General features: G+C 39.1%; 1 protein-coding gene across 5 annotated transcripts in view; it reads right to left on the bottom strand.

Annotated features, from left to right (window-relative positions):
* Window positions 1-24,138, bottom strand: part of RASA1 (RAS p21 protein activator 1) — a 74,375-nt gene that overhangs the window by 34,304 nt on the left and 15,933 nt on the right. For all 5 annotated transcript variants that reach the window (XM_040986011.1, XM_040986012.1, XM_040986007.1 and 2 more), the window contains 3 exons: window positions 7,662-7,814; window positions 6,562-6,697; window positions 5,935-6,005 (listed from right to left, as the gene is read on the bottom strand). In XM_040986011.1, the coding sequence (XP_040841945.1) occupies window positions 5,935-6,005; window positions 6,562-6,697; window positions 7,662-7,814 (360 nt within the window). The remainder of the gene's footprint in view (window positions 1-5,934; window positions 6,006-6,561; window positions 6,698-7,661; window positions 7,815-24,138) is intronic.

Below are 24,138 nucleotides of genomic sequence, written 5' to 3'. Positions count from 1 at the left end.
GCAAGAAACATGATAGGAAACAGCGCAGAACAGGCCACAGAAAGTTACCCCCTGGCATACAATTGGCATGGGCCGGGGGAAGACCAGGCTGAATCTGTCCACGTCATCCACTGGCAAATCCAAGCACCAGTGTGGGTCGAGCCAGGTTCGGTCACAACAATGACTAGTGCACAATACGGAATGCCAAGGTGAGGTTGCCTGTACAGCAAGGGACCGCAGCGCCCAACCAGCCTGAGAACAAGAAAGGAAGTGGGCAGAGCCGGCAGGGGAATAAAGGAGGATTCCTATGCTGGACAGCTACTCCTGCAGGAGAGCATAGGCTGCAATGGGGGCAGACCAGACTAGGCAGGGATACCACACCTGTGCGCCTCATGTGGCCTGGATCAGGGAAAAGCCGGGCTGGGCTGATTATTCCTACTGGTGCAAACAAAATTAGAGTGGGCGAGGGTTGTCTGGGCTTAGCCACAGCATCAGCTGGAATCTGGGAGTGGGAGAGGCCTGGGAGGGAAATAGTGGGCTCATCCCTCTTGGGTTTCCACTTCCACAGGAGGACATAAAACTAAGACAGCGGTTGGGGTGGAATGGGGTTTGGGACAGACTGGATTACTGCTGCACATACTGGCAATCCAGGGTAGGGGGTGGGCCTGGTGGGGGTTATTGCAGGTCGCTCCAACTAGGCTGCAGCTCCCACTGGTTTATGTGAGGGCCAAGTATGTGCTGGGCAGAACCAGGCTGGACTGCAACACCCATTGGTTCGAGGGGAAGTCAGGAGTGAAAACAGAACCAACTGAGCAATTGCAACCACCAGCTGATTGGGGCAATGGATGGTGCTGGGCCCTGTACTTGCTAGCACATACAAGAAGTTTCTTTGGAGATCTTCCTAATCTAAATGCTGGACTCAGAACCCCAACCAAGAAAAAAAAGACAAAACGAGTCAACCAACCAGCTCAGCTATGATGGACTATGTCAATCAGTGGATTTTTCAAAGACCTCATAGTGCTTGGAGTGGCAAGATTGGCAGCAATTCATAACTGTTAAAATATCAAAACCACTTGAGCAAGAACCTCAGAGCATACCCTATATCCGGGACCTAGGGAGGGTGGGAAACTGGGTGGGCCTTCTCCCTTAATGCCCCCCTTTAAACATGAAGGAAACAATATGGAAAAAATACTAGTCTTATCCACTTTCCTGTAGCCCTTGAACATTTTTACCCTAATTAACTATGTAAAGATTGTCAAAATAAAATAAAATAAAATGAAATAAAATAAAACAAATTAGAATTTGTGTAAGCTAATTTGACTAACTGACAGGTAAGCAGTAGGCTTTGGGGTACAACTCCAAGAAAATGGGAATGAAGCATCTAGGTTTCAATGGTATTAACCTTTCATATATGCATTATATATAAAATAAAAAAGAAAATAAATACAATGAACACATTGCACTTTATACAAGACAGTTAACTTAGAAAAGTCTATTTTAGGTAGCACAAATACTTTTATCATATAAATCCTTATGTCAAATTAACCTTCATATCACTGATGAGAGTTTAAGTCATTCACTCAATCACCTCTCTTTCAATGAGTATGAAATTCTTTCTCTGAATGTGGCATCAAGTAATGTATTACTAAAAGATGTGCATTTTTCAATTTTAGAATATAGCATGCATGCACAACTTAGTCTTCCCGTTGCAACCTGTGTTTTCAATATCCTCACAATCCTAAATTGTTCACATATGTCCTCAATACAGAATCATCAGGAATTCCGTAAATCTTTCATTTCAGTCTTGAAAGAAACATGTAATGCTTCAAGATCTGTAGGATGCTATGTACCTACATACATACTGTCATATTCCTTTAGCAATTTTCCTGTTTTAATATTAAGAAGCTGCTATTAAGTAAATCTCTCCTCATATCCTTAAAGTTGTATTTTCTGTATACCAGCTCTTAACTTTCACTGTTTCTTCAACAAATCTGAGAAATTAAAACTCACACACAACTTCCCTGTAAAATAGAATGATCACAAAGTAACACATGCTCTCTTGATATACTAGTTTTCTCAATGGTGGCCACCGTATCACCAACTGAATGGCAGCAGACATTATTCCTTAACAAGATAAATTATTCCTCTTGAAAACCACATAAAAAGCACATTAAAACACCTACTACATGTAAAAACAAAGTATATAAACAACAACTGAAATAGACATGTAATAATTTTTTAGTGAGTCATATTTAAGCTCCATTACTATTGCTATACCAACATTTTATGATGCAAAACCAAAAAATTAAAAAACATCATCAGTTCCAACACAAACTAAGATTCATTCATACTACTTTATATTTCCCCAAAAGAAGTTAAAGTACTTTGCTAAATATCATTAATTTCCAGATATTTTTACCTTAAAAGTATTTCTTATACAAAATTTCTTAAAGTCATCATATAAATTAATAATATCAAAATTTACACATTCTAATTATTTAAATTCCCATCTTATTAGATAATCAGTTCTAATTGTTTTTCTGAATCTTAGGACTCATCTATATTCTGAAACACTGATATCCTAAATCGCTTTTATCTACCACATATGTGCTGATACTCATTCACATCAGAATTCAAAAGTTTTAATTATTTATTCATCTCTTTTTATGTATCTTCTTACATGAAGAACATGAGTACTACAGGATTTACAAATTCAGTAACATTACGTTTTTGCAAATCTTACTTGAAAACTGATTCTCATATGTTTCAGCATTCCATCTATTACTATAAAATTTTTCTTAAAGTAGATGAAGAAAATGTGGCGTCACACAAATATGTTGGCAGGACAAGAATAAGTATCTTAATAACCTTTTCAATTAGATATTCCATGATATCAAATATAAATATTCTATATTAAACTAACACAAGCAGTATTTTATCTTAAAGCTTAGTTGTAACGAGCTCTCTACAGCTTTGTTATCAATGAACATTTTGTATGCATTACAATGACATCAATTAGACTATTTTATACTCTGGATTTGTTCCCTACATATAATTTTAAGCAACCTTCTCTAATCATTCAGAAAACCCTGGCTCACTGAGCTATGCGTATCTTACAGTTAACAAATTAAACACCATCAAAACATCTCATTCTTTAATATTACAATTGACTGTACCAGAAAGGCACTGCTGGGGAGATGTCAAATTCTTGATGCCTGATACAAGGTTTCCTCAACTTGAAATTTTGCTCAAAAACTCACATTTTGTCAATGGTAAGAACATTGTCAGTTATTTTCTTGACATAAAATTCTCATTTTGTTCTTATTCGTAAAAGATGTCAAAACTGGAATCTGAATAACCATAGTTTGCCTGTCAGTCACTCTCTCAAGTAAAAACAGTGTGCAAAAAGTAACAGTTTCAACCTTCTCTTTTCCCTAAGACAGTGAATTCTGTTATAAAAAAGTATACCTCCTATTTCATCAAATATAGTATTAAAAATGTGTAGCTGAAGGTTGAAGTTTACTAAAATATTTTCTCTGCCTCACCAGGATCTTCACTTATTTGAAAGGCAGAGTGACACACAGGAAGGGAAAGAGAAGGTGACAGAGTTATCTTCCATCCTGTGGTACATTCCCCAAACAGCAATACTGAAGAGGTGAGCCAAGCTGAACCCAGGAAATCCATCCAGGTCTCCCGCATGTGAAATAGGAGTGCTAAATACGTGAGCCACTTCCACTGCTTTTCCAGGAACACGAGTGAGGAGTTGCAGTATTAATGAAAGAGAAGAATTAACCAGTGTTCTAATTAGGAGCTCCAGTTGTCCTAAGTGGTGGCTTAATCCACTGCACCACAGGCTGTCACCAAGAACACTTGATGTGCAACTATTCTTGACTGACTGCAAGCCTGGAGCAGTGACGAACACTGTGCACTTCAGTGTCGACCACTGGCCTGATTTCTATCCAAGGGCCAGTAGTTCTACCCTTTGTACCATTACTGCAAACTTCACAGTGGAGGGGCCAGCGCAATGCCTCAATTAGCTGAATCTCCCTCCAGCAAGTTCTGAGATCTCATACGGGCACCGATCGGTTCACGTTCTGGTTGCTTTCCTTTCCATCCAGCTCTCCACTTCTGGCTTGGAAAAGCAGAAGATGGCCAAAATCCTTGGGATCCCATGACCGTGTTGGGGACCCAGTAGGAGTTCCTGCCTCCTGGCTTCAGATCAGCTCAGCTCCAGCCATTGTGGCTACTTGGGGAGTAAACCAGCGGATGTAAGATCTTTCTGTCTCTCCTCTGTATATCTGCTTTTCCAATAAAAATAAATCAATTTTAAAAAATCACAGTGGAAAATGCAAATGGTGTCTTAGAAATAATTTTGATGCCAAGGAGTAGGATGATTAGCTTTACATGTCAAACCGACTGAGTCACAGAGCACCCAGAATAAATACTTTCGCATTTGTCTATGAAGAGTGTAGTGAGTCAACGCAGCATTTGAGTCAGTGAACTACCTATAAATTATCCTGCCCTCTCAGTGTGGCAGGGCATCACCCAGTCCAGTGAGGGCCTGAATGGGACACATGTGGAAGGCAGAACGTACCTCTTTTCTTTGCCTCCCTGGCTGAGCTGGGATATTCACACCATCACTTCCCTGAGTATGAAGCCTCTGCCCTGGATTAAGTTAGATCCCGGCTTTCCTGAGTCTCCAGCTCACAGAAAGCAGACCACAGGGCTTCTCCACGGACCAAGTTACGGGAATCAGATCCTCATAATGAATCTCTAGATAATCCTAAGGGAACTTCAAAGTGTTCATGAAAACAGCGAATTAAAAAGAAAAAAGTTGGATGGGAGGCTAAACTTGAGTTAGGATATCCCTCCCACCTCAGAGCTTCTGGGTTCAGTTAATTGCTTGTGTGCCCCACCAAACAGATCCTAAGAGGCAGCAAGCAGTGGCTCTGGGCTCCTGCCGCCCACTGAAGAGCATTGGACGGTGAATTGAGACATCCAGCTCTGTTCCAGCCAGGCCTGGTCATTGTGGGCTGCTGGTGGGTGAATGAGTAAAAGGGAGAGAAAATAATGCACGCTGGTTCGGAACTTTGTCAAGGCCCTTCAGGCAAGAACCAGCTCAAATAGATCTTGCAAAATTTTCACGGTAACATGGATCATACTTCCAGAACTACTTTCTGAGATCCCTCCGGGAATTGACAAGTTATTTATAATCCCTAAATTGAATTTACCAATGTTCTCAGTTATGATATATACTTTTCTCCTTTCTTTTATTGGAATTTCCAACTTAAATGATGGGACATGAGTTCATGAAATTTAAATGAGAAATAATTACTTTTAGGACAACTATAAATAAATATAATTCCTATTTGAGGGTTAAATCTCTAATTTGATTTTTAAAAAAACACTTCCAGAGATTTTCAGTGTAAAAATTTTTACTACATTTTTAATATTCTCACCAATTTCAAAGAGCAACTCAGAATGAGTAATTTAACCAGATGGTGCCTTCTTATTTTAAGGTTAAGACACAGTTCCTTTGCATTAAATGGCTTACAAAAAGAATGAGAATTTCTCATTTACATGAAAGTCAAAGTGTACACCGCACAAACAACAAACTATCATGTTCTATAATTCCTTGATATTCTTAACATTTAAAATTATTCACCTATTACATCAGAGAAAGCAAATAATTCTCAGTGTCATTTATAGCTGCAGCCCAGGAAGACTCCGCTTACCTGAGACCATGGGAAGAAAGCTAAACCGTTTCTCCTACAGACCATATCTACAGCCTGAACCAACGCAGCACTACAGGCAACGCAGATCCAGTATTAACCTCACTTCACTCTATTTCCTGAAATTTCAAAATTCTCCTACACAAAGATCAAAACAACTTCAAAGCACAGCTTCTGCAATGCCAATTTCAACGCTTATACATGAGAATATACTATAAAATACCTTATTTCATCAGTGTCGGGTACTTTTGTATAAGGCAGAATGGCTCGCACACGCCTTCTATCTTCCACTGGCTAGAATCAATTGAAAAAAAAAATTAGATCTTTCTTTGTCATGTCAAAAGTAGGTCTACAGAAGAGTAAAGTCAGTGCTTCATAATCCTGCAGAATCATCCAGACTAATTTCTACCGAGCCGCTCAGCAGCAACGGCCTAGAAAAGCCCATTCTTCCACTAACAGAAACTCTTTTAAAAGTATTATCAGTGTTTTTATCAGGTAATCGGAATGACCACTGTGGCTTAAATAAACCAATGTAGGAAATACAAATTATCCTATATTTGCAGCATCTTCAGGGATAGGAAATCTCTCTTCAGGATATGAAACCAGTTATTACTCCTCAAACATGAAAAATATTTGCTAAGTCATCACCATACAGTATTACTTTTTAAAAAATCTGCCTGCTTAAATATAAAATTACTGAAAAATTGCCTTCTCTATTTCAAAAAACTCAGTTTTGTTCAAAGTAACATTACAAGCAGAACTTAATGTCACACTTCTCCAAAGAAACTAAAACCCATAATTAAAGCAAAAAAAAAAGTTTTCAATGATATTTTATCCATATTTTACTTGCCTCTGGTGGTGCAACTGGATAAAGTAATTTTTCTCCTTTAAGTAAACAAGAAACATGACTGTAATAACCTATTAGATCTGACAATGAAGAAAAACGCCTTCCACCGATGTAATAATCTCCACACATAGCAATAATCCTAAGTGGATGAGAAAAAAAAATCTCGCATCACCATATAAATTGTTACAGCCAGCAGGAAACTCAATTTCATAAATTATAAATTCACAATTTTCATATTTTCCTTTTACCAATATTCCTATAATAAAATAGCATTAGCATATTCACAATGGGTATTATTTATTATTGCTTTTAAAACACACGAACATAATGTCATGTAACAATCACATATACGAATACTAGTTTGTGTATACATTTAACATGGTTTATGAGACCCACGAACATATATATAATTCAATTAATTCCTGGAAATCTAACCTTATTTCTCTTCATTTCTATAGGAGACTGAATTACATAGCTAGTTTTAAAACGCTTACTAAAAGTAGCTCACATGTTAAAATATCTATACAAAATATAACAATAACAACACATATGTAAGTATATGTATATTTTTTAAACTCATTTTAAAATCTAAAAGTCAAGGGTACACAAACCCTTGGTCAATTAATATAGGCACTATCTTACTTTTTTTTCATTTCTCCCATAAATATGAAAAAGGATATAAGAAATGTAAAGGTATTTACACACAGACTGTGGTATCAACATGTCCCTTTAAAGTTACTGCAAAATTCCAGAATGGTGAAGCTAAGAATTAAAGGCTCAGACCTTGATTTTCAAGCAGTATTTCCTCCTCTGCCATCTAAGAGTTCACACTTCTTTAATTTCTACTTTAATACTCAAGCTTATTTGCAGGTTTTTTACAATTTAAAAGTATGAGGATTTTCAGGTTAAGGTGGACTAATAGTAATGCTTTTAAATTAAAAATGTTCAACAGAAATCACTCTAAATCACTGTAAATCCCTACCTGAGGACAGGTTTCTCTATTGTTTGGTATCACTGGATCATCCACGTTTGTTGAAAGCAGGTATCTTTATGAATATCCAAACAGCTAAATGTACAGCCTTCAGTGAGCACTACAGACTTACCTAAAGTGATTAACGACGTTGGTCTGGCTAAGGAACGAAAGCACAAAGGAGCCCGGCCTCCGATCGCTCTCTCTTATAAGGTAGCTGCCAGACTTCCCTGCCTGCCTGAGGCGCTCTTCTGCTATGGTTCTATCAAGTTTTCCATGATACCACCTAGGGGAAAAAGGGAAATTACTAGAGTTAAAACAGCAACCATAAAATGAACTATGCTGACTCAAAATATATATAATTAGAAGTAGCTGAAAAACAAACTGTACATGTAACATAAGTTATTAGATTTTACTCCAAATCAATTATTAGAATTTTAACTATTTCTCAATCTGTTCACTCAAATTTAAATCTCTTACATAAGCCTTGGTCCAATCACCTCATATATGAACTTCTTTCATTTCTACTTCTAGGATTGTCCAAAAGCACAAACACTGCAATTAAACCCTCTTTTACAAATAACGGGATTGGGGCTAGTACAGTGGCACAGTAGGTTAAGTCTCCACCTACAGTGCCGGCATCCCAAAAAGGCACTGTTTGAGTCGAGGCTGCTCCACTTCTAACCCAATTCCCTGCTTGGGGCCTGGAAAAGCAGTAGAGGCTCATCCAACTGCCTGGGCACCTGCTCCCAAGTGGAAGATGCAGAAGAACCTCCTGATTTCTGGCTGCAGACATGCCAGCTCTGGTTTTCTTGGGCATCTGCGGAATAAACCAGCACATGGAAGATCTCTGTCTTTCCCTTGCTGTAATTCTGTCTTTCCAATAAAAATAAATAAATCCTTAAAGAAAAAAAATAACAGTAGGATGGGCAAATGGAAATGAATAATTAAATCAAAACTTGACCTAATAGGTCACACGGAACCTATAAGAAAACATTTTATTCTGTTACTAAATTATGCCTTTAAGAGCCATAGGCTCTGATCAAAACAAAAGCATATTAGATTGAAACTGTCATATGAGGATAACAAATCCACAAAGTGACTATTTGAATATTTATGTGTTTTGATACTTCAGTTTGAAGCTTCAGAGGAATTATTACATTGACAAATGTTACACAGTAAGCCAGTGGTAGCACTACCATATGAATACAACTGATTCTGTAGGCTAGGTTAAAATAAAGGCTTATTATTCTTTCTCTCCTTTATCAAAAACAAAAGTATAATCTTGAATTATGTTTAGCTTCCTTCAAAAAATAGGCCTACTCAGAAGTCTGTACATAATACTGAAAATAAATAAAAACCTACTCCCAGAGTTTCATTACAACCTAACAGCAAAATCATTAGTATTAGGAGTAGAACAGAAAGAACATTCAATATTGTACTTCTCTGAAATCCTATCTTAGTTAATTGAACCATTATCTTTGAGATAAACACCACAGAAATTTAACTTGCCTCTGAGTTTTTTGTTTTATCTAAAAGGAAAAGTTGGATACCAGTAAAGATCTTTAAAGAACTAAAACTTAATGGCACTTGCCATTAAAATTTTGAAATTTAAGGTTATGAGTTTCCATTTCAGGGGTGCAATTCTGATACCACTAGATGAAACATGTAAATTTTTTATGATCAATGCAGTGCAACATATATATAACAAGAACAAATTTAAGGAGCATTTCACCAAGTTCATATTTTTGTGTGATATTTATTAAAATCTATGTTGCTTAGGCACAATGACAGGCTTTAATCTCCATTTTACAAGGTCACCATAAGATGATACACAAAAAGGTATAGGTAACATTATACAATGATCTTATGATAAATACCTGACCTTCTCTAAAATATAAAAAATGTACTAATTTGTGGATTTCAGTTTTCACATTTATGTATTTTTGTGAGGTTTTAGTGTACTAAAAATGATAATCAACAGAAGACAGACATTATTTTTAAAAACTTGATTTCCTGAATAGTAACAATTCTGTCCTTTTCAAAACAAAAGCTCTTAAGTTTCAAACATAAACTACTATTAATAGATCCAATAATCAACCTACAGTCATGTACATGTATATATATGTTTGTGTATGTATACATTTTATTTATACACACACTACATATATAATTGAGCTTTTCCTGATGTCCATGTTTTGAAGTGAAGATTCAGTGGCATATCTGTTTAATTAAAGAGTTTTTTCTACTCTTAACAGTAGCTTTGAAAATCATCTTTGAAATTTTTTTAAAAAGATTTATTTATCTGAATGGCAGAGTTAGAAAGAATAGATAAGGTAGAGGTCATCTGCTGGCTCACTTCCCAGAGTTACTCATTGGTTCACAACAGCTAGAGCTAGGCCAGTTGGAAGCCAAAGCTAGGATCTTCATCTGGGTCTCGCCAGTTGGTGGCAGGGGCCCACACACTTGGGCCATCCTCTGCTGCTTTCTCAGGCACATTAGAAGGAGCTAGATTGGAAGCAGAGCAGTTGGGACTTGAGCTGGAGCCCACAGGGTATGTTGGTGCCATAGGTGGTTTGTTACAGCACTGGTCCCAATGTTTTAGAAAGTTTTAAAGAAATACTTCCATGAAAGTAACAGAGAAAGAGGAAGACAAGGGGTGGGAGGAAGTGGGAGAGGGAGTGAGAGTTCTCTTCCACCCATTGGTTCACTTCTCAGATGAGAACAGGCCACCATGGTGGCTAAAGCCTGGAACCACATCCAAGTTTCCTGTGTGGGTGGCAAGGGTCCAAGCACTTGGGTCATCTTCTGCTGCTTTTCCCAGATTGTAAACTGGGGCGTGGATTGGAAATGGAGCAGTCTAAACACAAACTGGTGCCCATAGGAATGCTGGTATTACAGAACATGGCTTTACCCACAACATCACAATGCAGGTCCCTGAAAATATTCTTGATACTGTGATTTACCTGATAATTTGAAGTAAACAATGAGTTTGAAAATTAGGAGTCTTAATTAACGCATTGGATTTTTTCCCCAATACAAAGCCTACAGTGTGTAAGTCATTACTATCACTTGCAAAATAGGGAATAAAATCTGTTTCAACTGCAAAGTCATTTAAATAGTACTTCCAAACTTCTTAAACAAACCAACCAACCAAGGACACTACACAGGCTGCCCAATATAATGGTTAAGAGTAGACTCCGGGCCCGGCGCGGTGGCACAAGTGGTTAAAGGTCCTCGCCTTGCACGCCCGGGATCCCATATGGGCGCTGGTTCTAATCCCGGCAGCCCCGCTTCCCTTCCAGCTCCCTGCCTGCGGCCCGGGAAAGCAGTCGAGGACGGCCCAAAGCTTTGGGAACCTGCACCCGCGTGGGAGACCCAGAAGAGGCTCCTGGCTTCGGATCGGCATAGTATCGGCCCGTTGTGCTCACTTGGGGAGTGAATCATCGGACGGAAGATCTTCCTCTCTGTCTCTCCTCTCTGTATATCCGCCTTTCCAATGAAAAAATAATAAAAATAAATCTTTAAAAAAAAAAAAAAGAGTAGACTCCGGTGAGACCAGTGTTAGCACACAGAAGGTTAAAGTAGTTACTTGCAATGCTAATCAGTTCAAGTCCTGGCTCCCTACTTCCCATTCCGCCCCCTGCTAACACACCTCAGGAAGGCAGCAGTGAGAGGTCCCCAGCTCCTGTCACCCACGCGGGGGCTCTGGGATGCAGTCCTAAGCTCCTAGCTTGGTCTGCACCTGCCCTGGCCACTGCCACCTTTTGTGTTGCTTTCAATAATACCCATCCGCTTGGAAAACAAAAAGTGAGGGCTACGAAAAAACAGTAAGCCACACCTTTCCAAAAATGTGCAAAAGGAAAAGGAGGAAACGAAGAGAAGGCGGAATGCTTACTAGCAACACACCAGCATCAGTCCCCAGAGCCTGACATCAATCTCTCCCATCTGTGTGCTTTCAATCCTTCCAACAGCTGGACTTTTCTAAGAACTTCAACCATTACAGTGCCATTACGCTACATGCATGAAATGACGTGTGGCTACCTGGTCCAATGTATTACTTCCACATAACTATAAACTACCTGAAGCAAGCTTGTGCTTTAATGGAAAAGAAAAAGAGGGGGTGGTATGTGGGGCAGGTCAGAGAAGAACAGTGGTTAATTATCTCTTTGGAGGGTACACTAATTCAATACCTACTTAATGTAACAAAAAATACTTATTAACCTCTATTTTGATATATCTTTGAGCCACTAAATCTGAAGGTTAAAGATAAACTTAGTATTTGATCCACCTTCAACAATATACATGTCAAGCATTACCAAACTATATGGTAAAAAAAACACTACAATATTAGATACCACAAGCTGAAAGATTATGATCCAGTGAACAAAGCTTATGAAACAACTCAATCTGGTAATAGAAAGTAGGATGTGGGGCAAACAGATAAACACCTGCAAGCCAGAACTGAGAGCCCCATGACTAAGATGCCTTCATCCCAGGAGATTTGCTGCCCTCAGTTCCTGGCCCTGGCTCCAGACTAGCCTCCTGCTAATGAGGCTCCTGGCTACCTCCTCAGTACCTGCCATGTGCCCGAGAGCCTTGGAGTGAGCTCCTGACTCCCAGATTGAGTCACACCAGCTCCAGCCCTACTAGGCACTGGTAGAGCGAATCTGTGAATTAGCAGCAATGTGCTTGCTTTCTCTCTCACATACACACCTTTGCTCTCACAGGCTCCCTACCTTCTAAATAAATAAATAAAATTAAGGAGAAAAAAAAGAGACTATACAATCTTGACATGATGTAACAACAATACACCATTGTTTCAAGATAAACATTAGAGAAAATTGTTTTAAGAAATTCCTATGCAAGAAGGAACTTCAAATAGTCTAATCCCATAAACTCACAAATAAGTAAAGTGATCCGTGAACTTAAAAATATAGACTCACGTACTCAACTCTCTCAATCAAGTAGTAATCAAGACCAGTAAATGAGGAAGGAAATACAAGTTAAGCCAGTATGTTATTATACCAAGGAAGAGTAGTTACAGACCATACGTTATAAATCTAGAAGACAGGCACAGAACACCCACCAGCCACCAGTAAAAGTACAACTAAAAGTAGCTCAAATTTTTGGTATTCAACTGCACCTTCAGTTAACTTTTCCAACAATTTTGGACTCTGTCACTACAGAATAGTTTTAACTGCTAAAGTTCCTTTCCTATAGGAAAAAAAAAAAAAAAGAATCTACAGATGAACAGAGAAAGCTTTACAGTGACACAAAATGAGAACTTATGTGCAGGAAGCTCAACAGAGATGCAGTAGCACAAGGGAGTAAGACGGACAGAGCAAGGGCCATGCAGATGTCCGTATTCCCACCCTGTGTGCGCAAAGCTGCCAGCACTTCTGACACACGATGGAGTGCTGCAAAAGCTGAGAGAAGTAAAGAATCTCAGGAAGACAGACCCAAAGAAGAGGCAAATGCTTTTCGGTCAGATTTAACTGTGAGTTTGTTGTTTCCTTGGCAATCAGAATAAGCTACTCACTACCTTTGTGTCTCTCCTTCCCTCCGAAAATCTGATCTGCTTTTCCATGAAAATAAACATCATAAAAATTTTTTAAATAGAAGGTAAAGTATTCAAAAAGGTATTGTTTAAGATTGCCAAAACAAAAAGAGGAGCACTAGTTACATAACCTAGGTTATATATATGTCATACTTTTCCACTATCCCAATAAAGATTATTTACCAGGTAAATCATTCTCAACACTCCACTGATTTTAACAGTAGAACTGCATTTCTAACAGCTGCTAGACCTCTCTGGACATCTCAACAACTCAAAAGACACTATTGTTCTTCCCTCAGCCTCTTTGTTAACCTCTATTTTATCCTCTGTTTTTAATACGCACTTGGCAGTAAAATCAATTCAGTAACAGAAGCTATAAGAACCATCTCTCATGAGTACAAAATCAATTAACATGAGGTATGAGTGTAGAACCAACCCACCACCTCTCACTTTTCCATCCTGTTAGTGTTCCATCCAACAATTAAAACACCCTTAACAATTTCACCTCCAATGATCCTTTATCCATCTTTCCCCTTTCCACTGTCAATATCCTTTATCATCATGTCCTAAAGAAATTCTTGCACTGTCTTCTAGTTCCACTGTCTTCGATGTCCTTATATCTCTGCATCATAATATTAGATCTATAAAATCTGTAATATCATAGTTTTAGTTTGTGATTGCAGCACAAATAAAAAAAATTGAAATGGGGTTATCTGGCTGAACAGTTGAGTTTCTGTTTAGCAGCAGCACCCCACACCCAAGCATGTAAGTACGTCCCACTGCATCTCCCACCTCCAACTCCCTGCTAGTGCAAACCCTGAAGCCAGCAGTACTAGCTCCACTAGCTAGGATCCTGCCACTCACATGGAAGTCTGGATGGAATTCCCAGCTCACAGCTTCAGTCCTGGCCAAGGTACCACTTGTAGACATTTGCGGAGAGAACTAGTAGATGCGAGACGCACCTTTTTCTCACAATAAAGAAAGGAGTCCAGGTGCTTATAGATTACAATTCAAATTGCTGGCATGCATTCAATCAAGAATCTTTATCAAACCTGCCAGTCTCCACTGCACCACTGCTTCCTCAGCAAGGAAGCAAGTACTTTCATTCCTTTGTTCATGCCATCCCTTCACTTGAAATAACCTTATGATCATCCTTTTATCTACAGAAATCCACCTCATTCTTAGTGTTCAGCTTGGGTGCCATACCCTTAATCCTCTTATCATAATCTACCACACTCCTAACTTATTTCTTACATTTGCAAGAGAAATTAAAGATACCCAAGGATACTAGATACTTAAGAAACCTTCACAATTCTTTAGTCAACATTTGGCACAAATCCATGAAAACAGCTGGCACGCTAAGTGGGAGGCGAGACATTCGTGCCTACACAGAAATAATAATAATCCCTTCCTGGAACCCATCTGTCTCATGAGATCGGGCCTTCTCCCACGTAAGGTGTCTCCACAGCCCCCAGTCCACTGCATCATTTACTACCCTTTCCTCCAGGAACAGCCAAAATCTAACCTGCTCTAGGATAACCGCTTCAAAACCTCTTGGCCCAAAATAATTTTTATATCTCAAACCATAAGCATAAAATGACCTGATAACAACGTGTTCTCAGAAAAACCAGGGCCGCTAAATCAGTGTGCTCACTTAGGCATCCCAGTTATTTTAATGGTTGCACACTGTACAGTTCAAAATAAAATGTTCATTGGTGCCAGCACAGTGACAGACTAATCCTCCTTACAGAACTGCCGGTTCGTGTTCCAGCTGCCTCACTTTCAATGCTTGTGGTCTGTGAAAGCAGCTGGAGGATGGCCTAAAGACTTGGGACCCTGCACTCACAGTGAGACCTAGTGGAGGCTCCTGTCTCATCTTTGGCTGCTGCAGCCACTTGGGAAGTAAACCAGCAGAAGAAAAGACCTTCTTTCTCTCCCTCTCTCTTTGCAAATTTTTTTTTAATCTTTTTAAAAATATAAAATATTTACTAATTCTAAAATATCATAATGGAGTTATTAATATAGGTAACAATTTTATGTAAAAGTTTCACTTCTAAGAACAGCACTATTTTATACTTTTGTGTAACTATAGTTTCTAATTTAACAGAAATCAGGTTTTAAAAAAAATCTTAAATTTGCTGCATACTATTTGCTTCATAGCATTTGAAAATTATCTTTATATACTGATAGTAATTTTAGAGAATATTGATTCATGCAGAATCTCTGGGGGCCAATTTTTCAAACAGTTTAGGTCTCTGCCTGCAACACTAGCATCCCATATGGGCACAAATTCATGCCCTAGCTTCTCTATTTCAGACACAACTTCCTGCTAATATGCCTGGGAAAGCAGCAGAAAATGCCCCCAGGTACTTTGGCTCCTGAACCCATGTTGGAAACCAGGATGAAACTACAAGCTCCTCCTGGCTCAGCCTTGACTCTTTGGGAGTGGGGACTGAGCTAGCAGACTTAACATCTCTCACTTTGCCATTCAAGTAAACATTAGGTAGGTAGGCAGGAAGGCAGGAAATGACCACCCTAAAAAGGTTACACAATTCCACTGAAATATACTAAGCTATCATTCTTTCTCACTTCACAGCATCATGCAATGATCATTTGAGAAATAGTTTCACTAACCTATTCAGATCTAAAACTGGATGTTAACACATTTCAGTTCTAATTTCAAATTATCACATCTTAATATCAACACTATATATGAAAAATTTAACATGATTAAGCTTTAGGATATTGCAAAAAAAAAAGGGGGGTGGGGGAGTGGAAGGGAGGTTTGACTCTTGTGCAACTTCTAAGGGTGAAGCTCAAGCCCTTGAGATATGCTATCTAAATGGAGCACTCTTGATTACTAGGAGCCCTGTACCCTACTGCCTTTTACACCAACAATATGATTCATGGTGAAGGCCTTGAGCGACACACTATCAGTTTGAATCCAGGGGTTTAAAAAGGCCTTAAAAAGTAAGCCACGCTGTTACTTCAGCCCTAAATAACACATGCCCATTAAAAATCCTGGACACTGGAACAGCGCAATGGCTCAACTCGCTAACCCTACACCTGCAAGGGCTGCACAATGATTCCTGCCCTGCACCTTTCAAAAATGAATAATTGTTTTATTATCAAAAATTGTAAAAATAAGTAAATCACTAGAACATAATTTAATGTAACAGATTCACAAATATATTACCACTGATTTATGGCAATGGTGAGGGTGAAAAAAATAATTTCCCAGTAGATGAAAATTGGTCAACAGGCTACCTTCGTTTTTACTTTCTTTTTTTTTCCTTTTTTTTTTAATTACAAAGTCAGATATACAGAGAGAAGGAGAGACAGAGAGGAAGATCTTCCGTCCGATGATTCACTCCCCAAGTGGCCGCAACAGCCGGTGCTGCCGGGAACCAGGAACTTCTTCCAGGTCTCCCACGCGGGTGCAGGGTCCCAAAGCTTTGGGCCATCCTCAACTGCTTTCCCAGGCCATAAGCAGAGAGCTGGATGGAAAGTGGAGCTGCCGGGATTAGAACCGGTGCCCATATGGGATCCCGGGCGCGTTCAAGGCAAGGACTTCAGCCACTAGTCCACGCCGCCGGGCCCCATTTTTACTTTCTTAAAGATTTATTTATTTTTGTTGGAAAGGCAGATTTTACCAAGAAAAGGAGAGAAAACAGATTTTCCATCTGCTGGTTCACTCCCCAAATGGCTGCAACAGCCAACATTCAGCCAATCTGAAGTCTGAAGCTAGGAGCCTCCTGTCCAATGCAGGTGCAGGATCCCAAAATTTGGGGCCATCTTCCCCTGGTTTCCCCAGCCATAAGCAGGGAGCTGGGTGGAAACAGAGCAGTAGGGACATACACCTGCAACCATGAAATGCACGTGCGTAAGGAGGATCAGCCAGTTGAGACATTGCACCAGCTCTAAATTCCTTATTTTGAAGAAATGAATCCTGACCTCTTCCCAGCACCACACACAACTAGACTTCACTATGAGCGTCTGTATACTCTAAATATACACAAATCTTAAACACCATTTACAAACCTCATATATGAAGGTCTTGGAAATGTTTATAGAAAACTAAAGGACAGGCTTGTCTCAGGCAACAACATCTGATTCATGCAGCTTTACCTTAACATGAATTTTCTGTGAACTTTTGATCACAGACATTTGCGTAAGTACTTTAGTCAAAACCATTTTTGACAATTATAAAACTTCAGCATCACAGTGGATTTTAAAAAGAAAGATGTTAACGTTATTTCACAAAAGGAAACACTGAATCAGGAGAAATGTTAAGTTACGTTTCCAACATAATGATTCACTAAAAGCATTAAAACCACAAAATCAAGTTTTCCAAAGCCTCAACTATAGGTTCGCCTTGTGGACTATGAGTACTTGCACTGCAAGCACCAGGTAGACAAAAACCTACCTGCTTCTATTATTATGTTTTCTAAGACACATCCTGCAGAGGATGCACTGAACACTTCAGTGCAGCCAAAGTAAACAAAAAAGTAAAGATATTAGACTCAGAGCTCCTGTACTAATGTTGCACTCGACATTTCTAAGAACATAGACAGAATGCAGACAAGACATTCTCCAATCCCTCAACCAGCAAAAAGGCCAAAGAACACCAACTCCTCCAACTGAAGAACACTGTTAACTGTTTAGGAAATTCCTTCACGTTTATAAAAAAGGTGACCCCTAGTAACTGGCTTGCAATTGTCCAAAACTGCTTTCTTCTGATAAATTGTCTGTGTTAATTCTTTAGATTTTTGATTCAAATAAACAATTACTGGAAATTAAGCATCACTTTTAAAAAACACTACAATTACAACAAGAAACCTAAGCTCAATGACATTTTAAAAGATGTCTAAGAAATCTTCTACCAGATGGCATCTTTTTGTTATTTTGGAAAAACTGCTCCCTTTTGTGTGCTTGCTATTCCCTTTTAAATGGTCAGCCTCAAATTCCCACAAACCAATCTTTCAACTCCTTTAAAATTTAAAAGATGAAATCTGTTCTAAGCCATTTCCAATGCCCTTCTGGTACATAAGGCAATTGGAAGTCACAGATCTATCCTAACAAATAAAAGCTGAACAAACTTAAAAGTTAACTCTTCTTAGAGCTTTCAGAAAAACCACAGATCAAACCAGTACTCCCTACAACAAAAGGACTAACAGATACGGAAAAATCCTAACTCATCAGGGCAGAAACCCACAACACAAAGCTCCTGGGAACCAGTGACGCAGGAGAGCTCGGACCGAGAAAATGCTGGAGACTCATGAGGGACAGTGCTAGGAGCTAAAACATTGAGTAGAACCCATTCACAGCTGGCTCCTGATCCGACTACCAACTCCAACACTCCCCCACAACAAATACCCGAGAATTTGTTGTGGGGAGGGAGGGCAAAAGAAACATTCTAATCCTCTTAACTAGGTCTGCCTTCAGCAGGCAAAGCTGTCACCCGGCTGGAGGGAGAGGAAAGGGCGACTCCAACCCCGGAAAGCCGCACAAGGAGGAAAGGCATGGTGAGGGCACCAAGCAGCACTGCTTAAGTTCAGTGTCCCTGAGGCACAGGCTCATAAGGACAGACCAGCCAGACACCTACCAGGACACTTCCCTGACTTTCCTTGCTCACAGCATGTGTTTTTACCCAGGACACTGTGTCTAGCTTTCAGCAGAAAAATTTCGTTAGAAGACTGAGCGCAAATATCACAAACACATAGCAGATATCTGGGAATTACCCCAGGGAGCTTTTTAAAAACACGATTAATATTCTGAACATTTTTTAGAAGTATAGATTTGCTTAACATTTATTTGAAAGGCAGAGTTAGTTACACAGAAAAGGAAATAGGAACAGAGGGAGAAGAGGGGGAAGAGAGAGAAAGAGAAAATATGAATCTCCAAGCCAAAGCTGGGCCAGTCTGAAGCCAGGAGCTTCTTGCAGGTCTCCCAGCGGTGTGCAAGCAATCGGGCCATCCTCTGTCACTTTCCCAGGCACAACAGCAGGGAGCTGGATCTTAAGTAAAGCAGCTGGGGTTCAAACCAGCATCCATACAAGATGATGACCCTGAGGGCACAGCTTGACCCACTACACCACAGGTGCTGGCCCAACTAAACATTTTAATGAAAATATATGGATAATGCAGGCAGAGATATGACACTTCCAAGGAAAATAAAGTGCTAAAAATAAGCACTGTAATGGAAATTAGGAGTACCTTGATCAGTTCATTACCAGAATGGACTCAACATAGATAACCATGACATAGATAACCACATGACATAGATAACCATGACAGAAACTATCTCCAAAGCTTAAAATTAATTTAAAAAGAGACTGAAAAAAGAAATGAACAGAACATTCAGGAAATGTGAAACTACAAAAGTATAATTTACAAAATAAAAACAGAAAAGTACTTAATATAGTAATGATTAAGAATTCTATCAAATTAATGTCAGACACGAAGTCATAGGTCCAAGATGTTAAAACCAACAAGACAGGTGCCAAAACCAATTAAGACATATCCTAGTCCAATGTCAGAAACCAAAGACGAGAAAGTCATGGGGCTCATGTTGGGCAAAGCAAGTAGGATGCTGCTTGGGATCCCCACACCCCATGAAGTGCCCGGGGTCACACTGCACTTCAACCCCAGTGCCGCTCATGTCCATGTGGAGGCAGATGATGGCTAAGGCCTACGGTGCCTGTCATCCATGAGGAAGACGCACACTCCAGACTCCCAGCTCTGACCTGGGCCAACCCCCACAGCTGCTACAGCATTTGGAAAATGAAACAACGGATCGAAGATTTCTGTGTTTCTCCCTCTCTCACTCTCTTTGGGTTTTCAAAGGTATAAACAATAAATTTCTTAAAATTAAAAATAGAACAAGAAAATCCTCAATAAAACCTGATACAAAACACATGTTAACTATTTATGGAAGACCACAGATGAAAAATTCCACATAGCTTCTCAGAAACCATTTAAGCAGCATAAAAATGCTGAGGTGGAAACCTCACCAAACTAAAATGGTGTTCCCTGTGAAACTACCATTCAAATGTGTAGGAGAAATACACTCTAGGAATAAAATAAAAGCAGACACTAGCTGTCAGTAGATAACGTTTTGCAAAATCTCAGAAGTAATCCATCAGAGAAGCAAAATGATATAAGTTAGAAAGAACACTGAAGAATGAATAACTGAAGACAAAGCCATTTCTTTTTTTTTTTAAATCGATATAATAGGTAACAGCTTGTTCAGAACAGCAACAATATATGCAATCTGTGCTTACACCTTACATGCATCTAGACAGAAAGGTGACCAATGATACAAACCAGGAACAATGCTGTGACTATGAAGTACCTATGCTACATGTCAGGCATCACAAGTTATTTGAAAAGAAACATTGATAAATTGTAAGCATTCATTACAAATTTCAAAACAAACACTATTTATTTGTTTGGTTTTGGTATTGATGTGCTGAGTCTGAATCTATGGATCAATTGGCAAATCCTCTAGCGGGAAGCATCAGAATCCAATACCAGAATCAGTTCATGACCCAGCTGCTCCACTTCCCATCCCTGCTTATGGCCTGGGAAAGCAGAGGGCGGCTCAAAGCCTTGGGACCCTGCACTTGCTTAAGAGACTAGAAGAAGCACCTGCTCCTGTATGGGATCCCAGCACATTAAAGGCAAGGACCTTAACCATTATGCTATTGTGCAGGGTCCAGCTCTACCTCCCATCCAGCTCTCTGCTTGTGCTCTGGGAAAGCAGTTGAGGACAGCCCAAGGCCTTGGGACCGTGCACCCGCGTGGGAGACCCGGAAAGAAGTTCCTGGCTCCTGGCTTTGGCTCGGGGCAGCACTGGCCGTTGCGGCCTCTTGGGGAGTGAATCATTGGACGGAAGATCTTCCTCTCTGTCTCTCCTCCTCTCTCTATTCTCTATATCTGCCTTTCCATATAAAATAAATAAATCTTTAAAAAAAAAAAAAAAGCAGCAGCACCTGCTTTCAGATTGGCTCAGCTCCAGCCCTTGTGGCCCCTTGGGGAGTGAATCAGCAGATGGAAGATGTTTGTCTCTCCTCTCTACATCTGGTTTTCCAATAAAAATAAATCTTTTTAAAAAGTATTGCTATGCTAAAAAGGAAAAAATGGAGCCATAAATACTCAACTAAAATTAAACAGAAAAATTGTGGAAGACAAATTTTTCACACAAAAAAATAGTAACAAATAAAAAAAAAGTTACAAAGATGAGTCATCTACCATTAATTACTTAAAGATCAATAGTCCACATAGTGTGTCAAAAAGCAAAGCCACAGTATGCGAACAAGAAACCTATTTTAAATACAAAAACAAATAGAGTGCAAGTAAAGGGATGGGGAAAAATTATGTTGACACTAACCAAGCTCCAGGGCAAATGTCTGAATTGCAGACAAGACATTAGAGCAAGGAAACCTGTCAGGAATAAAGAAGAGGTTCCACATAACAATAAAGAAGTCAGTATTTCAGGAAAGCACAAAATGTGTATGATTGCAACAACAGAGTACATGACTTACAGACTAACATGAAAACATGAATTACTGTACAACTGCAGTTGAGACTTGAACATGCCTCTACCAGAAACAGACTAGACCAGCAGGCAGAAAGTTACTAAGGTTCCAGCTGAGTTCAACAGCACTATCCATCAACTGCATGTCACTAACACCTATATACTACCACTTCCAACAGCAGGCCGCACACTCTATGATCACACAGAATACTCACCAACACAAACCAAACTCTGGACTCTAATACACATCTTGACATCTACTATCAGGACACAATGGATTTACACCAGTGATCAGGGAAAAAAGACAGCTGAAAAATCCCAAAATAAATGAAAACTATACAAAACACCTCTAAATACCCCAGAGGATAAAGAGGAAATCTCTAAAGTAATTTAAAAATTCCTGAGCTAAATTAAAATGAAAATACAAATGAACATTTGCAGGATACAGCAAAAAGGACTTAAGAGTTTATAGTTGAATCACACATTAGAAAAAAGAAGTTCCAAGACCAGTAACCTAAACTTAATCTTAGGACTAAAAAAAAAAAAAAAAAATAAGAGCAAATGAAATTCAAAGTAAACACAACAAATACAAACTATATCAGAAATGAACAAAATTGAATACAGGATATCAACAGAGACTTTTAACCAAACCAAAAGCCACTCACTTGTGAAGATCAGTAACAGAGGGTGTACTGTTTAATAATCCCATGCCACTAACAAGATAAATATTATCAATTACTTTATAGTCACAAATTTCATGACCTAGATGAAAGGGGCCAACTCCATGAAAGGCTTACTCTGTCAAGAAACAGTCCATCTGAACAGTTATGTTTTAAATTCAGTCAGCAACTAATTACTCCCCATCAGAAAACACCAGCTCCCAAGAGGTTCACTAGATAAGTGAACATTTAAGCAAGAAACATCATCAATGCTCTCAGGCTTCTTTCAGAAGGCACAAACAGAGGACACCTTTGGTTCCATTACGCCAGAACTTCTCAACACCAAAACCAGTCAAAAACACTGCAACAAAATGCAAACCAATACTAGCAAGTTAAATTTAATAAAGCATAAAGAGAATTACATACAACAATCAAGTGGGACTTATCCAGGCTGGCTCAACACTTAAAAAGCCAATTAACATCTACCAGCCGGAAGAAGAGGCTACAGATTAAGCCACACGCTGTATCGACAGACACAGAACCATCAAATGCTTTTGTTCACTGATGACTAACATAGTAAACTACAAATGGAGAGGGATTTCTTTAGATTGATTAAAAAAAAAAAATCTATGAATATCTTGCTACCAAATAAGAGGGGAACAAGGCAAGAATACCTACTCTCACTCCTGTTTTCAACATTACACTCTAATTTCTAAGAAACACTGACCAGGAAGGGAGAGTAAAAGTGTCTTCATGCTCAAATAAAACAAGTGTCTATGTTAAAAACCTAAAAAGCAGGGCCCGGCGCGGTGGCGCAATGGTTAAGGTCCTCGCCTTGCACGCCCGGGATCCCATATGGGTGCCGGTTCTATCCCGGCAGCCCCACTTCCCTTCCAGCTCCCTGCCTGTGGCCTGAGAAAGCAGTCAGGACGGCCCAAAGCTTTGGGACCCTGCACCCGCGTGGGAGACCCGGAAGAGGCTCCTGGCTTCGGAAAGACATAGCATTGGCCGTCGCGCTCACTTGGGGAGTGAATCATCAGACGGAAGATCTTCTTCTCTGTCTCTCCTCTCTCTGTACGTCCGCCTTTCCAATAAAAAAAATAGTAATAAATCTTAAAAAAAAAAAAAACCTAAAAAGCAAACAAAAACAACCCACTTCATGGAACTAACGAATGATAATAGGTAACAGCAAAGTTCCAAAACAAAAAACTCAATGGTTTTTCTATATACACCAGAAAAAAAAACTACAACTTGAAATTAAAAAACACAGTATCAACTATAACACCCCAAAGTATGAAATGTTTAAGTACAAAACAATGTGCATATACAGATATGTGTATATAGACACATACATAAGATCTACATGATGAAAACAAAATGATGAAAGAAAAAGAACTGAGATTATTTCATGATCACCATATACTCAGATCTGTCAACATGTCAACTACTCCCAACTTGATGTACAGTCTCAACACAATACCACAGTGCACACCACAGCAAACTATGTTTGAGGATATTAACAAACTTACTCTAAAATTTATATGGACTGGGAAAGGCCTGTCTGAGACAACACAATCTTGAAGAACAAGATCAGAGAACTGACAATACTAAACCTCAAGACTTACTACACTACCACAGTAACCAAAACAATGTGGGACTGGCAAAGCAATTGACAATCAATGAGACAGATAATATAGAAACAGATCAAAATAAATATAGTCAACTGATCTTTGACAAAGGAACAAATGCAATTCAGTGGAATAATATTTTAGAATCAATGATGCTAAACAAATGGATACTTGCATGCAAAAAATAAACCTAGAAACACCTTGTAACTTTCACAAATTTTACTG

The sequence above is a fragment of the Ochotona curzoniae genome, unplaced genomic scaffold (genome assembly GCF_017591425.1).
Source record: "Ochotona curzoniae isolate NIBS_2020 unplaced genomic scaffold, NIBS_Ocur_1.0 contig_4501, whole genome shotgun sequence".
In the NCBI taxonomy this organism is placed as follows: Eukaryota; Metazoa; Chordata; class Mammalia; order Lagomorpha; family Ochotonidae; genus Ochotona; species Ochotona curzoniae.
The sequence above is the reverse complement of the archived record's forward strand: the minus strand, read 5'-3'. Positions and strand labels throughout refer to the sequence as shown.